Source organism: Podarcis pityusensis, assembly GCF_964106645.2.
Source record: "Podarcis pityusensis genome assembly, chromosome: 11".
NCBI classification, from domain to species: domain Eukaryota; kingdom Metazoa; phylum Chordata; class Lepidosauria; order Squamata; family Lacertidae; genus Podarcis; species Podarcis pityusensis.
Window position 1 is genome coordinate 30,422,502 of NC_138036.1, and position 16,681 is coordinate 30,439,182.

At 40.5% G+C, this 16,681-nt stretch overlaps 1 protein-coding gene across 1 annotated transcript in view; it reads right to left on the bottom strand.

The window, feature by feature from the left end:
* Nucleotides 1–16,681, bottom strand: part of MAP1B (microtubule associated protein 1B) — a 70,157-nt gene that overhangs the window by 17,480 nt on the left and 35,996 nt on the right. Inside the window, exons 3-4 of the mRNA XM_080972195.1 lie at nt 7,875–7,957; nt 4,977–5,117 (exon numbers count right to left, since the gene is read on the bottom strand). Of these exons, the coding sequence (XP_080828321.1) occupies nt 4,977–5,117; nt 7,875–7,957 (224 nt within the window). The remainder of the gene's footprint in view (nt 1–4,976; nt 5,118–7,874; nt 7,958–16,681) is intronic.

The following is a 16,681-nucleotide window of genomic DNA, read 5'->3' on the forward strand; positions in this document are numbered from 1 at the left end:
AATTGTACTTACTTTTCATAAAACTAAAAGGCAGTTCTCAGGACTCCCTAAAGCCTCAAAATAAGGAAGACTTCTTAATGTACTCTATTTGAAGAAGAAAGGCGGGATCGTGCTCATTTTTTAAAAAAAATACATTTCTCTTATTCATTCAGATTCCAATATACGCAGTGAATTCTCCCCCAACGGATTCTCCATTTACTACAACAGAGGAAGCACTTGGACATGCATACCTGTGCACACATTGCTGTTTTCTTCATTTAAATGAATGAGTAAACTTGCATCTCAGGGTTGTGTGTGTAGTGCACACAAAGAACTGGATTCAAGAGACAGTTTAGAGGAGGCTATGATTCAGATGACTGACAGGTGGCAAGAGACATAGATAGTTGCAGTTGGTGGGGCAGGGCGGTGGCACTTACCTGATCTCCTGCCACCAGTACTGCTGTGATTTAGTGGGGGAGAGAGGTACAAATGTGCAAGTAGGAATACAGGATTGGCTCTATGTTCTTGCACCATGAAGACCTCATCACCGCCTTGCCCTTTTACACCCCAGTAAGCCATGGTGCTGTTGACAGGTCAGGTGAGCATCACTGCCCCATCCCAGAGGTATGCCTGTCCCAATCCTTGCTTGCTTTTAGAGGAGCAGTAAAACTGGTATTGGTCTAGTGGGCACTGGGGGATATTTATATTTCTTTTATTGCTGGTTGCTGCTTTTAGTATTTTTTCATATCTTTTTTTGATCACAATAACACTCTCCCCCCTCCTGCGATGCCCAGCGACTGATAATCAGAAGCACACTGCTTGTTTCTTTATTGCATTAAAAAATTGCTTGTTGCTTCATTGCTGTTTGATTATTGTTTTATGGTTATAAGCTTCTCTGTTTATGTGTATAGAAAGGCAGGAGACAAATGCCATAAAATAAAATAAAAATTCAGTACACTAAAGGGATGGTTTAGATCAAGGAATTAATTGGTCATGCCAAGAATCCTGGCCCACAAATTTAATTAGCTAGCAGAATGGGAAAGAACTATAAATAACCATAAGCACATATTTATTTCCTTTGGAGATTCAAGCACTTGTTATGTATTTTAATATATAGTATTTTTTATTATTTATTTTGAAAGTAACTGTTATGAAAGTCATAGAGCAGATGTTTTGCTCCTGAGAGACCCAACATCTATATAAAAAGAAAATAGTAACAAAAAGAAAATAAAGAAGACCGAACAGCTGTTTTGTCTTCATATGTCACTAAAACTGTGTATATTACCATCTTATGGGATATAAATAGATCTTATCCAAATGTCAAGCAGAGAAACTAAAACACTATTATTTAATAGGGTAGCAAACACTCAGGAGAATAAACACCGCAAGATACAAGAGGAAAGCCAATAAAAGGCACCAGGTTTTCTAGAATATAATGATACAGAAGCATTTATAAGACATGATCTAGGTTTTTTCTTTAAATGTTATGACATATTGATAATAGAAGCCATGTTCATTTTTTAGTATGCAAAACTGGGGTATCAGCAGACCTGTAACTTTATCAAATTTCATTTTCTTTCAGTGTTGCTTCTCATTTTTTCCAAAACAAATATGTGTATGTCCTTGAGACAGAATCCTGAAGTAGCCTGCCTCAACGATTGCAAAGTAGACATCTGATAAAAGAAATTAGCATATTAAATTAGAAAAAACTGGCCAGGCTCATAAAATGGGTGGCTGGGTTGTTTGTTGCTAAGAAGAGAAACAATGTGAGTCTTCATGTCAAAGCGATCAGTATACCTCTTTAATAAGGTATATTTTCGTGGGCAATATTCCAGTAAGTAGCCGCAGATTGTCCACTATGCATGAAAAACTGCAAGTCTAGATACATATTTATAGTTTGCATGAAGCTAATACTTAAAAAATGTTCTAGGAACTGTTTGGAATGAAGAAGCATGATGCAACTGTTTTTTTGTGTGTGTGTTTTTGAAAACTAACTTTGCAAGGTAACTTACATATAGAAATCAGGCAAGGGATTGATTGGTTGGTTGGTTGATTGATTGATTGATTGATTGATTTGTTTGTTTGGTCTGTTTCCCACAACCAAACCAGAAATCTTGAAGAGCATGCTGCCTTAGTTGAACTCATACAAACACACTTGGTGGGGGACAAAGGAGAGGGCCTTCTCGGTGGCTGCTCCCATACTTTGGAACTCCCTCCCTAGAGAAGCTAAACTGGCTCCTTCCTTGCTTTCCTTCCACTGGCAGGTGAAGACTACCTTGTTCCAGTAGGCTACTGGGAACTTACTGCTTTTAATGAAAGGTCTGGTGCCATACTGTTTTTACTGTAATTATTGGTATGTTTAAAACAGATTAAATATGTGCATATAGTATTAATTCTATTGATGTTTAATTGTATTTTAATGATTGAGTTTTCTATATTTTTAGAGGTTCTTGTTTTTATCTGTAAGCTGCCTTGAGTACCGTCGTGGAAATAGGCAAGGTATAAATATAACTATGATTATGATAATTTCCTAAAGTACCCCATATGTTCCATAAGTATCCCATATTGTGGGACCAGATTTCTCTTAATATTGGTCTGACTGAGGCTTAGATCTGTTAAACTTTCCTTGGATTCAGTCTGTGCCTATGTATCAGTGCTATAAAAATACATAATTCAGCTTGACAGTCTGTTTACGATGGGTTCTTTGCCTTTCAGGAATTTGCAGACACTGTACATTAATTGCAAGCCAACATAATGTCTAGAGAAACAGAAAGAATTAAGAACAGCCCTAGTGACTACTTGACAGATAGTCCATCTCTGTAGATAGCAGATATGGATTCTTTCAGTTTTGGAATGTTGATGTTTTGAATATTAGGGAGCAAAACTCACAAATCATGTATACTGTTGTCCATAGAACAAGATTAACAATGATGTATAGTGGGCTCAAGGTCCAGGCCACCACCATACCCTTTTGATTTAATATATAATCTCTTTCAATCCCTCCTGCTTTTCAAACAAAAACTCCGGAAATATCTGTGTTTGTATCTGTCAGGGGTTCAGGGACAGAGGCACAGGGTAGGCAGGAGATGGAGAGCGATGGGGATGAATCCCAGGACAGCGAGGAAGAGGATGACAATGACTCAAGAGATTCCATGAGTCTTTCCAGCGAATCAGAGGATTCCCAGAAGGGGGCGCCGGTGGTCAAGGCCAGGGGAGCCCCAGGGGGGACGTGTCAGGAGCAGGGGGCCAGCGGGGGATCCCAAAGTGGCAGCTGGGCGTCAGGACCAGCCTCCCCGCCAGAGTGCAGCGAAGGGGGTGGAGGTTTCAGTGTATCAGGGGAAGCGGCTCCGGCAGCAGAGAAAGGAGGGAGGTCGGAGCAAGCCACCCTCCCGGAAGGGGAGGGGAGTAGTGAAGGGAGTAGTGTAGCTGTTAAAAGGAAGGTTAGAGGTTGGGCGCGCGCGCCAAGTTCAAATGTAGAGGCGCGCGGAAGTACAGGGAGCCCGGAGGAGGGGCCAGGTCCCAAAGCCCGCAGGAGGGGGCAAGAGCAGTCTGATTCCGCGTCAGAGGAATCCAGGAGGGGCGAAACCCCAGCGGGCAGAAAGACCCTGCGGAAAAGGAAAGAGAGAAAGAGGTGGAGCAGCGCAAGCCTCTTAAACTGGTGCAGGGGAGGTACGGATTCAGAGGGGACTTCAGCGGTCTAAGCCTAGCAGACGTAGGGCTGCGCGCCTCGGATGTGAAGCAAACAATGAACTGCAATAAACACTTTTGTATATAAGAAGAGATAGACGTTGGTCTTTTGTGAGCTGAGACTTGAGGCAGCCTTGACAGTATCTGTTGAAATTCCAGTGATTTGGGTTCAATTTCCACTTTGAGACATCAGTGTTTAAAGTCCAGAATAAGCCTGCAATCCAATCAATTGTGAATGATGCAAATCATTTTTAAAGAAAGATTTCCCTACAATATACACATAGGTGGGGGGAACTGGGGAAGAATTACTTTCACATCCACCTTTTAGCTTTGTTTCAAACAACGTCCTGGGATGCATAGAGAAAAATACTTGGAAAAGGATCACTGTGTGGGTCATAGAACCTCGGTTGAGTGTCTACTTTGTAATATAAAGGGTTATGGTATAACTTTCCGAACATTTAACAAATACCTCGGGGAAATGCGTGGGGAAAGCACCAACATATCCTGATCCTCTCCAACTTTTTATTTACTGAACTTATTATCCTCCCTTTCACAGAAGTAATTCAAAGCTACTTACAATAGTAATTAAACAGTATACCGTACGGTAAAACCAGCATAAAACAAAACAGGGGGAAATCTAAAACTCATTCATATTTCTTAAAAGGCAGGACTAAAAGATCCCACCTACTGAAGGCCACAGACAATTAAACACCAAAGGTGTGCCAGAATAGAAATAGTTTTGCTTGGTGCCTAAATATAAGTAATGATGACATCAGGTGAGTTTCCCTGGGGAGAGCATTTCAAACAGAGGAGCCAACTCCTAGGGGCCAAGGTCCCTTCAGCACCACCTCCAAAAATATTCGAGCCCTCCCTCACTGTTGATGGGTATTGCATCTTGAAATTGATTGTGCAGGTGGGGCTTACCTGCCCCCCCCATTACATTCAAGTTGGCACCCCTGATTCCACAAGAGGGGTATCATATAATGAGTGGTTCCCCTGATCACTGCGATGTGCCCTCGAGAAGGGAAGGGAAATAAGCCAGTCCTGGAGTAGGTAAACTTGTCTCCTCTCCAGCACCCCCCGCCCCCATTTCATACCCTGGCCAGCGTGAGCTCGGTAGGACACAGGAAAAACAGCTGCTATGCCCCGATTCTTCTCTGCCCACCACAGGATTGCTTTGTTAGTATGTTTGTTATTGTTATTTTATTGCCACCTTCTTTGAGAATGTTCAGCACATAAATCTACAAATTAAACGTGCAAATAACTAATATTGAAGAAGACATTAGAATAGAGAGTAGTGAAATACAAACCTCCTGGTCAGTGAAGATCTCAATAAAATTCTGAAATGAGAAGGAGCCTGATTGAAGAATGAGCTCGCCTGTATTTTCAAAACTCTGCCCAGTTAGTACCAGGAGTTTGTGTCTTGCAGCATCTGTGATCATTAAGCGAACCTGTAGAAAAGGATTAAAACAAAAAATGCCCTTAAAATATCTCCTGCTTTCTACAGGGACTATCACTTCTACTTGACCTAAATAAACATGCATGCAACTGGCTTTGCATTTTATTTATCCCCAAACAGAGATGGGGGAAGAGGGTTTGTAAAATATGGTGCACAACAGGACAGAACTCTATAAGCTCAGCTTTCAAGGCAGCTTAAACTGGAACAAAAATCTTAAAAATCTATCCCAAAATGAACTATAACCAAAAATAGAAGCAGTAGCACAGTGAAAATGACAAAGTTAAACCTATATCAAGTTGAAGCAGCAGAAAAACAAATGCAGCCTATAAACTGAAATCATTTAACGTTTAGAAGGCCTGGGAAAATAAAAATAAAAACATATTCAAAGCAGATTACTTAACAAGCAGAATGGCTTTCTTTAGATCAAAAGCAAACACCATCAAAAATATGTTTTCTCAGTTGCTTGTCACTACTGTATTACTATCCCCCATGCTCTGCCATTATTTCTCAAGTGTATTCAATAGATTCACTTTGTCATACACGAACTATTTCTGCTAGGTGAATCAACTGAATTCTCTCAAAATACTTTCTCAGCAAGCTATCTTTATCTGTATATAAACAGTCAAACAATCAAATGCTTTTTTAAAAAAGCATGCCATGAAAAAAATCAGGACTGCCCTGAATTTCTGTTCAAGGACTCACCTTCCACAGATAATTCAAGGGCATTCACTAAAACACATGGAACAGCAGAGAAAAGAAATCCCATTATGGTTTGTCACTAATTGTATTGGGATATAAAAATGTAACATTACCCTTGATGGGGTCAAGTCCATTTTCTGCATGCATTTTTTTTAACAAAAATAGATAGCACTCAACAATCAGATGAGTGCCACTTAAATCTCACCTGTTTTAATTGCATTAAAACTATTAAAAATTGAATTATCTTGTTTTATTGTTTCCTGTGTTTGGCACAAAAGCTCTGGGAAAGTCGCCATAAGCTTTTGTACAAAGCCATTAGCTTTTTCAGCAAAAAAACCCCAGCACCTCCACTTTGCTGATATTCCTGCACCCTGTTTATTTCTTGATGGCTATAGATGGCATACAGGCAACATGTGTAAAAACTCTCTCTCTCTCTCTCTTTCTCCAGATACTGACTTAGAGAATGTTTATCTATTTGTAAACTGAAATATTTATGTGTGCTGCTATTAAGAGACAAGAAGTTGGAAGTTCTGTTCAAATAAGGAGAGTGAAAGGAAACACAAATTTTGGCTAAAGAAATGCAAACAGATAATACAGATGCAAAAATAAAAATTGAGAAACATGTTGCTAAAAATATTCATACAAGTAAAAAAAAAACATGTTTAAATACATCAGAAGCAAAAACCCCTGTTCAGTAGAAAAATTAGATATTTGGATAAGAAGAGAGTCAAAAGAAGCTGATAAGATTGCAGCAAAGTATTCACTATAGAAGGTGTACAGCCTACACTGACCTTTTCAGGAACAGAATCTGAAGAGCTGATACGAATATTGGTGACAAGAGATGAAATTAAATACCTTATTGACAAGCCAAAAATTAACAAGCCACCAGGTTTGGTTGATATCTACCTGAGAGTTCTCAAATGTACTAAGATTGGCCTCTCTACCAGCAGACATCAATTTTTTAAAAATGGAACCAGATGGATGTGCAAAGTTACAGAGCAGTCCGCTACCTCTTCTGGAAGTCTGTTCCATGATCGAACAGCTCTTACAGGTTACAGTGTTTGGGGCTTTTTAGTTTCAAAAAATATGTGTGCAAGGAGGAACATGACAGAAGCTTATAAAATGGTGTAGAGAAAGTGATAGAGGTTTTTCTCCTTTCTCATAATGCTAGAACCCAGGGTGATCCAATGAAACTGAATGTTTGAAGATGGACCGGATGGACAAAAGGAGGGACATCACACACCACATAGTTAAACTATGAAGTTCGCTCCCACAAGTTCAGCCATGGTTGTAATCAATTTGATGATTCTAAAAGGGGAATAGACGAATTCATGGAATAGAAGGCTCTCTAATGGCTCCTAGTCAATTATGGTTAATATGGTATCTCTAGGATCAGAGGCCTCTGAGGAGAGGTTGTTGAGAAACAACAGGAAATGGCTATTGCCCTCACAGCCTACTTGTGAGAGCCAGTGTGGTGTAGTGGTTAAGAGCAGTGGACTTGTAATCTGGAGAACCGGGTTCGCATCTCCGCTCCTCCTCCACATGCAGCTGCTGGGTGACCTTGGGCTAGTCACACTTCTTTGAAGTCTCTCAGCCCCACTCACCTCACAGAGTGTTTGTTGTGGGGAAGGAAGGGAAAGGAGAATGTTAGCTGCTTTGAGACTCCCTAGGGTAGTGATAAAGCAGGATATCAAATCCAAACTCTTCTTCTTCTTGTGGACTTCCCATAGGCCTCTGGTTGCCCACTTTAGAAAACATGGTGAAAAACTAAGTAGGCCTTTGGTCTGACCCGGCAAGTTTCTTGGTATGGTTTTGCTTCATAAAGAGGCAAACAGAACTTTGACAAGGAAAAGGCAGATAATGGGAAGCAGAGGATTCTTATATTTTATTTTATTTTCAAAATAATGTCTGTTTTCAAGACATTGGTGGGCCATAAAAATGTCAGCCCAGATTTCAGAGATGGACATCAATGTCCTGGCTCTTATGATATTTATTTATTTTATGTCTGTTGTGTACAATGCATTCATTTATACATTATTGATGAATTTACCTCAGTACTGACAGCTTCATCGGAAGGGTTGATGAGGACTACAGTTTCTAAGACATCACTTCTGTGGTGAAGGATTTTCTGACCTGCAAAAACAGAAGGAAAGAAAATGAATTGTAAGGTTTGCAGGACAGGTTTTTTTGTTTGTTTCCCTTAAGGCAGTCTAGCTTCCTTAAGGATAGCTCTTCTAATAAACTCACTCTGGAGTCCCATCTTGCTTTTCCCTGGCATACGAAATACTAGTGTTTTCAAATAAGATTGAGCAAAGATGATAACATGAAAGCTCGGGGGGACGGGGACGACAAATTTGGTGTGATTGTGTGCCATGTAAGAGACTGTTGTTGTAAATACTCAATAGTTAGCATGTATCTATTTTTCAATGTAATGCTCATCAGCCTTGGAGCAGCTGCCCACAAAAGGCTTCTGCCATTTTCTTCTTTCTTTGTGGCGTTTGGCAGCATTCTTATTGGTTCTCCTTTCTCTGAGAACAGAAGTGAGATTAATTAGCACTCGTATTGTGATTGTGAAGGGAATGTCATCCAGATACCCAAACGGCAATTAGTCCAGCACCCAGAAAAGAAGCCAGGCACAAAATTAATTTTTAAAGAATGAATGAATGAATCAACCTTGACAAAAAGAGTGCAAAAACACACCCTACACACATACACTTTAAAAACCTATGAAAAGGAGCACAGCAATGCCAGATAACAAATGTGTCAGTGTTCAAATCAATTGGTGTAAAAGCTCTGACATTTTTATGGAATTTTTTTTACTCATAAACATTTTCTGCCACAGGAGATTCTAGTGTAAAATATGGGATTTGGGCAACTACAGAAGGGTTCCAAAAGCAAAAAAAAAAAAAAAAGGCTCTTGAATATAATCCACATACCTTTATATTTACACAATGTCTCAAGGACCACCTCTCCCCATATGAAACTATCTGGACCATGTGATCATCACCTAAGGTCCTTCTTCATATGCCTACTCTGTGAAAGGTCCAGGAGGCAGCAACATGAAAACGGGCCTTTTCTGTGGTGGTTCCCCACGAGGGAGGCTTGCCTGGTGCGTTTGTTACATATCTTTAGGCACCAAGCAAAAACATTCCTCTTATCTTTGGCTAATCGAACAATCTATGCCCTTTTAAACTGTGGGGGTAATTGATTTTGTTTGCTATTATGCTATATATTTTTGTGTTTTTATATTGTAAACCAGCCTGTCATTTATGGATGAAGGGTGGCACTAGTGGTCTCCTTCTATCCCATCCCTCAGCAGCCCCCTTTGTACCCCCGTTTTTACTTTCACCTCCATCCCTGTGTCTATTTCTCCCTGTTCCTTTTCTGCCAACCCCTACAACTCTGGAACAATGATGAAATACTAAACCAGATGGGGCCAATTGTTTCTACAGACACATTATTCTACTGATGGCATTGTTGAGAGAGTTAGGTGTGAAGGAACAGCTGAACTGCCCCTTTTGCTCAGAAAGTTAATTTCCACAGGTCAGATTTTAACACTCTAGTCAGGCAGTCAAGTGACCTTTTACAATGTGATAGATTTTATGCTGTTCCTGCTTTATGGATCATTTACCGTGATGGCAACATCATCCATTTTGTGTAAGGTTTGCATACTGAAATAATAAATGAAGGCATAGGTAATGAAGGAAGAATGGCTCTGACTCTTCCTCTACATTGTTACCTAAAATAATGTATCTTCCATCACAGAACATGTATGTTTTCAGAGAGGTCAAATGAGATGGTACCATTAGCTTTCATTGCACTGAATGCTAACTCTTTGCTTAAGTATTCCTAATTAAAATGGAATCCATAGAATTTTGGTAGATGTACTCTGAAAGATGCTCTTTGGTTTTTAAAAAAAATAAATCATAAAAAGAGAGGGAGACATTTGGTCCCTTCTGGGAAAAGTAGAATGTTCAAGCATTTTATGATGCGTCCTTGCCTGGCTATTCTGAATACTTATTTGCCTATAACTTAAGCCTGCAATTCTACACACACTCAGCTGGGATCAAGTCCGACTGAGCGCAACTGGATTTACTTCTGAGTAGACATGAACAGAATTCTGCTGTAAGTATTGCTTTTGATGGAATGAACAATATGTTTACTGCAGACACCACACCACAAGGGGCTTAACAGATGTCAGAGTCAGCAAAGCTCCCTAATGAATCTTCTGCTCACAACAAGTGAATAGGACTCTGAATAGTCAGCAGATTGTGAGTCCTCTATGTATTTGCAAATTAGCTCTGATGCATATAGACCCCCAACTTCCTCTTGCCTTGTAGTAACATCCTTCTAATGACATATAAAAATAAAGAGGCAAACAATGCTTTGAAGGAAGCAAGAATTTCACATCCAAGGTTCACGTTCATTCTCGGATGTTTTTAAACGGCAGAAATAGTGATGTGAGGGGGCAAGGGAGAAGAGAATGCCCTTTGAAAGAAATGCTTTGTGTAACAAACAGCAGCCTGAATATATTGTGTTAATGTTTTTAGTCAGACGAGACCACTGGCCTTGAATCAATGTTACTGTTATAGAGGGAAAACAAAAATCCCATTTAGAGATTACATGCCACACCACGTGGAATTTATTTTTTTCAGACTGGGTTTTAATGAAAGCTTTGATCACTTCTGAACCTTTGCGGGGCATGGGCTGCCTTAGACTTGAGGTGCGAAACAGAAATTGCACAGTTCAATTGGAACAGCAGGGGAGAAAGTTGTAGCTCCGATGTCAGTACAATCAGAATGTTCACCAAGTATTTCTCGCCATTCAAACTCTATGGTTATGGATGGCTGATCTGTGGTTTTAAGACACTGAACAAAAGCATTTTTCCTGGTGTCCCCACAGTGCAGCTTCACAGACTTCAGCTAAAGAATTAGCTGGGGAAATCACTTGTCAGTGACAGGAAGCACTCCCTCCCTCTTAACCCCCTTCCCCCCAGTCCAAATGGACAGGTTTTCCAATACTTCAGTCCCCCAGTGAATAAAAATAGAAAGCATGTATCTCACTGAGAGCCCAGCTCTTACTGTAGGTCAGAACAAGACAACTCAAGGAAAGCACTTATGGAGCTCGTGAATGGAAAAATAATGCAAGGCACTGATCAGCATAATAGGAACTAACTACCATACTGTGTCAAAACAATGAGCCATGCAGAATAGCCGCCTGTCTCCAATAACAGTCAGCCTTTTTCTGGACACATAATAGAATAACCCAGATTATACAGACATGCAAGCAAATGGCTCAATTGATAAGAGGTGCACACAATGTGAATAGTGATGGAAGTGCTATTTGCAGAACAGAGGTTCACATCAGGGGTTTTTTAGGGATTTTGTTTTTTTAAAGGCATACATGTGGGAAGACACAGGACAATTGGCAATACAACATTCACTGAATTTCAGACGGATCTACAAGCTCATTAAATAAAAATACATGAAATGTATTGGAGATAAAATACTTGAAATGCAATTGACCTTATGCTTGCTTATCCAGCAGGAGGTTTGGCATAGCTGACTCTCAAGCTAAGTGTGCAGAGCACAACAACTTTCAGTTGGGCCAAACTATGAGGTCTTTCACATTACCCAATGTATCTCCCGCACATCTTCCTCGCAGTGGAATAATATTGAAAGGGTTCACAGACATGGGCAAGACATGGGCAAGAAGATGCTGCTCGCGGCTGTCCCATGAGCCAGGAATCGTGGGCAGTGGGAGGAAGGCTCCCCCAAGAGCCGCGCTCCCTTTAAAGAGCACGCGGAATGTGTGTGCGGCTCTTGGGGGCTTTTCCCCGAGGAGGGAGAAGGGACTGACGGGCTGCCCTTCTCCCTCCTCGGGGAAAAGCCCCCAAGAGCCGCACACAAGCTCCACACTGAGCAGAGCCTCCCGCCTACATTCACTCCATAAGACACACACACACATTTCCCCTTACTTTTTAGGAGGGGAAAAGTGTGTCTTATAGAGCGAAAAATATGGTATTCTATTCCCAGGGGTGGACTTTGGTCTTTCAAATTTCAACAGCATCCTGTGCAAGGCCAAAATTTGATGCCCCCGCCTTCTTTTCTGCTCAATTTACTACATCACATTCGAGGTACTCTGCATTGCCCTCAGCACTCAGTGTGGTGGAACCGGTTGTGCTACCCTAAATCTACCTCTGGCCTAGAATTATTCTGCAATTCTACTTTGTTATCTGCCCTGGGAACACAAAAAATATATTGACAGTGCAGAGTATAAATTATGTAAATAAAAACCCAGTCAATGTTGCTTTTACATCAATAGTTGTAACACTTCCCTGACACTGTGGTTGTTTTTCAAGCATATCTAATACTAAGCAGAATTAGAATCTATATAAAGTATATATACATGTGATTAGAAGTTACAAGGCACAACAAATGATCTGAGGAAATGTAGCAATACAACAAGAAGTTATTGAACTGTGCAAGGTGTAGTGAAATTATAGGAGAAAAATAACAGATAAAACTCCCCCATGCTAGGCTGGCAAAATAGCAGATATATGGTTCTTATGATTTCCCAACAGATATAGTCCTGGCCAGCTCCTAAATGCATGTTTCTCTGCATATTGAAATAAGTGATAAGCTTTGCCTTTCTGAACCTGAATAAAACAAAATTAAACAAAGTTTGTGCAATGCAAACTTACGCATTTTTAATCAGAAATAAGATTCTTTGAGTGAGGCTTAGGCTGTATACGCACTATTATCTTCAAAGTACATTTTTCTCCTCAAAGAATTATGGGCAGTGTGGTTTCTTAAGGGTGCTTGGAATGGCAACTCTGTGAGGGGTGATGATGATGATGATGATGATAATAATAATAATAATAATAATAATTAATAATTTATTATTTATACCCTGCCCATCTGGCTGGGCTTCCCCAGCCCACTCTGGGCGGCTTCCAAAAAAATATTAAAATACTGTAATACATCAAACATTAAAAGCTTCCCTAAACAGGGGTGCCTTCAGATGTCTTCTAAAAGTCTGATAATTGTTGTCTGGTATTTTGAGCTACAGTGCCCAGAATTTATTGAGGGAATAAATGTGCTTCAAATGTGCTTTAAAAATATAGTGTGTATACAACCTTAGTTTCTCATCCTCAGGTGGCAATGGGCCTGAGAACAGCTATTAGATATCAAGACAGTGATTCACCTTGAGCAGTAACTATGCCAACTAGTCAGCTTATACAGTATATGATGACTGCATGTCACACTAAGTTAAAGAAACCTTTATTTGAACTTATAAGAGCGATGTGAGCACGCCCTGATATCTGCTGCTATATTTTAATAGGTGTATGGCTGTCATCTACTCCTAACTTTTAACAAGGGTATCAGCTGCCTCAGCTGCTGGGGATTGTTTTTGTTATTGCCTCTTGACTTGAATACTTTGGGGGCTATTTTGAACACACCGGGCATTTTCCATGAAAGCCTCTGTAATAAACTGCATGACTTAAATCAAGTTGTGGGTGTCTAATGGTGTTGATTACCAGAATAATTGTATCAGCTTTTCTCACTAGGTATTGATTTGTTGTATCATTTGCCAATTTTATGTGACATTTAATTTGCTGTCAAACTACTGCCATTAATCAACAACGGACAAACATCTGACCTTTTACCCCCATTATTTACCATCAGGGACAAACTTCTCACAACTGCCACATTTATCACTCCTTGAAATGCACAGCTTCATTTTTTAATACTGCTGGAAGATGAAAACAACAACCGCAACCATTTCAACAAAAGTACAGTATAAAAAAAACCAGCAAACCCAGTACAATGTTCTTCCAGTGATGCTTAAAAAGAAAGCAAGAGTCACAAGTTAAGTGAAATTAAGCACTTTGGAGTTTTGTTTTAGTGGTGACTAAAAAATACTTAACTTTTGCTGAATTATGCCCTATTCCAGTCATATACAATTAGTTATGGCTTACTTTTTATATTCCAAATGCACATTAAGTAATGCATTTATTAGAACATTTATAATGTAATTAGTCTTAATAAAGGCATTTAGTTACTGTTGATTTTGATTATTTTCTACTTAAGGAACCAAAGCCAATGTTCCACCTAAGTAAGCTATGTTTTTTTTTAGTTTACTAATCCCCCCCTCTTTTTATTGCTAATTATTTTGCTCAATGCTATGTTTTGATGAAATGCTTTATGAATTTTTTGAAACATAATAACTGAAAAGAAATGTTTACAAACAATACGGTCATCTTATTAATGATGCATTCATCAACAGATTCCTATAACATTTCACAGAAATAATTTTGATATGACCACTGTTTTTGAAACAACAGTACTATCTCCTGAGGGACTAGCATTTCTTCCAGAAACAAGATGTTGTGGTCTGAGTGCTGGGGAAGTGCAATATCCTAGCAACAGAAGCGCTTCTTCAGAGGAAAACATCTGTATCTTAGGCAATCAACAAATCACAGCAGCACATTTACCCTACAACAAAGTGCAGTACTTCAGAGGGCCATTAAACTCCATTTAGAGGTGCAATCCTTTTGCAAGATCTGTCAGGATGAGCTTAGGATGCAGTGGATCTCAAGCTCAGCTGGCATCCTGGCTCAGCTGGTTGAGCAAAGGCTGGTGTAAGCCCCCCAAAAGGGGTGCCCCAGAGGTGGGAATGGGCAGCAGGGACTGAAATTGGATTCTGTTCAGCTCCGTCATGTCAACTGCAAAAAAGGGTGTGTGTTTAAGTCAAACATTCTTTTAAAGGCTTGTTTCCCCTCTGACAGGCTTGGGTGCAAGTTTATGCTGGTTTAATTGGCGTTGGCTTGCTTTATGCCAGCTTCTTGTCTAAACGACTGCTCCCTACACCTCTTCCAAATATTCTTCAGAACTTCTTCAGGTCAAGTACACCTAAGTACAGTGGTACCTCAGGTTACATACGCTTCCGGTTACAGACTCCACTAACCCAGAAATAGTGCTTCAGGTTAAGAACTTTGCTTCAGGATGAGAACAGAAATCGGGCTCTGGCGGCGCAGCAGCAGGAGGAGGCCCCATTAGCTAAAGTGGTGCTTCAGGTTAAGAACGGTTTCAGGTTAAGAACGGACCTCCGGAATGAATTAAATACTTAACCTAAGGTACCACTGTACTTTCAACTGTTTCTCATAGACTGCCCTCTTATGGGCAACAGTCCATTTTGTCAGTGGACACTTTGTCAATACATGACCTGACCAGCACAAAATTGAGATGAAATTTTTTCCCCCCATGATATGGACACAATACTTCTGTTAATGCAGCCCAGAATTGCATTAGCTTTTTGAGAAGTTGCATCACACTGAGGGCTCATGGTCAGCTTATGATCAGCTAAGACAACTATATCCTCTTTACATGTACTGCCGCCAAGCCAGATCTCCCCAAACCTTTCCTTTGTTTTACTTAGAGCCAACACATTTCCCACAGAAGCCTTCCTTGGCATTCACAGGGACCCTGCCCTCTGCTGAAATTAGACTAGAAAGAAACATTAGAATACAAACCCAACAGAATAGGTTGTGGTGTGTGCTTGATATGTGATCCCCAGAAATGTTTCTCCAATATGAAATTTTGCCAATGAGTCCAGAAAGGTTGGCAACTCCTGGTCTAAGTGAAAACCCTAAACTGACTGGGAGGCAGAGTCTGTTTTAACATGCCTCTTGTCTGTTGTTTTTTAACCTCACATTAGCAAGTTACATAAATAATGCATTCTAGTTTATATTTTTTAGTATTCCTTATCTAAATGCTTTTCAGAAGCCTATCTGTCCCTTGATCATAACCCTCTGCTGAAGACTGATATTCCCAAATCAAAAATATTCTCCCCCACTTTGTCTCTGAGAATGTCTTTCTTTTGGGAATCGTTGCATGTCTGGATGTTTGCCCAGGATGGCTCTAGGGATTACTTCCTTAAATGGTTTAGACTATAAGGTTTTCTGTGACAGTAGCAATAAAAGGAATAATAGCCCCCCTCCGAACAAAGATGAAGTAGGGGGGAGTCAAAAGTCTCTGGAGGGAAAGTGATGTGAATAGCTATATATAAATTTTCAAATAAAAGACCTCATGCGGTGGCACATTTAAACAGCTGAAATAATAAGACTGATGGGGCAGATGTACAAACTGGCTTTAGTGTAATGATCTCAAAGAACTACACACAATTTTATTCATCTTCCTTAGAGATTTTGCATGTGTTTTGAGAGAACTTGAATTCAAATTCCTGCAGTTTCACAAACGTCTTCTTACTGAAAAGTCTTTATGATTGGAAAGTTTCAGTAAAATAACACAAACCTAGTAATTTCTCTAAAATATCAAGTATAGACAGATTTAACTCCCCTCACCCTTATTATTATACGAGAAATATCAAAATCACTTACATAAATTTGTTTTTACCGTATTTTTCGCCCTATAGGACACACTTTTTCCCCTCCAAAAATGAAGGGGAAATGTGTGTGCGTCCTATGGGGCGAATGCAGGCTTTCACTGAAGCCTGGAGAGCGAGAGGGGTCGGTGCGCACCGACCCCTCTCGCTCTCCAGGCTTCAGGAGAGCCCCACCGCCAGCCCCACAAGCTCGGGGGACAGTGGGGAAGCAGAACGCCGCCATCCCGCTATCCCCCAACCTGGTTTGGAGGCTGGCGGCAGGGAGAAGCGGGCTCAGGGGACAGCGCACCGGCCCATAGGACAGCGGGGAGGCGCAGCGCGCCCAGGCTTAGCTTCGCGCAGCTCTTCGCAAGCCGTGGGAAGCCCCGCGCCTGGGGGGGAATAAATTTTTTCCCCTTTATTTCCCCCCCAAAAAAAATTAGGTGCGTCCTATAGGGCGAAAAATACAGT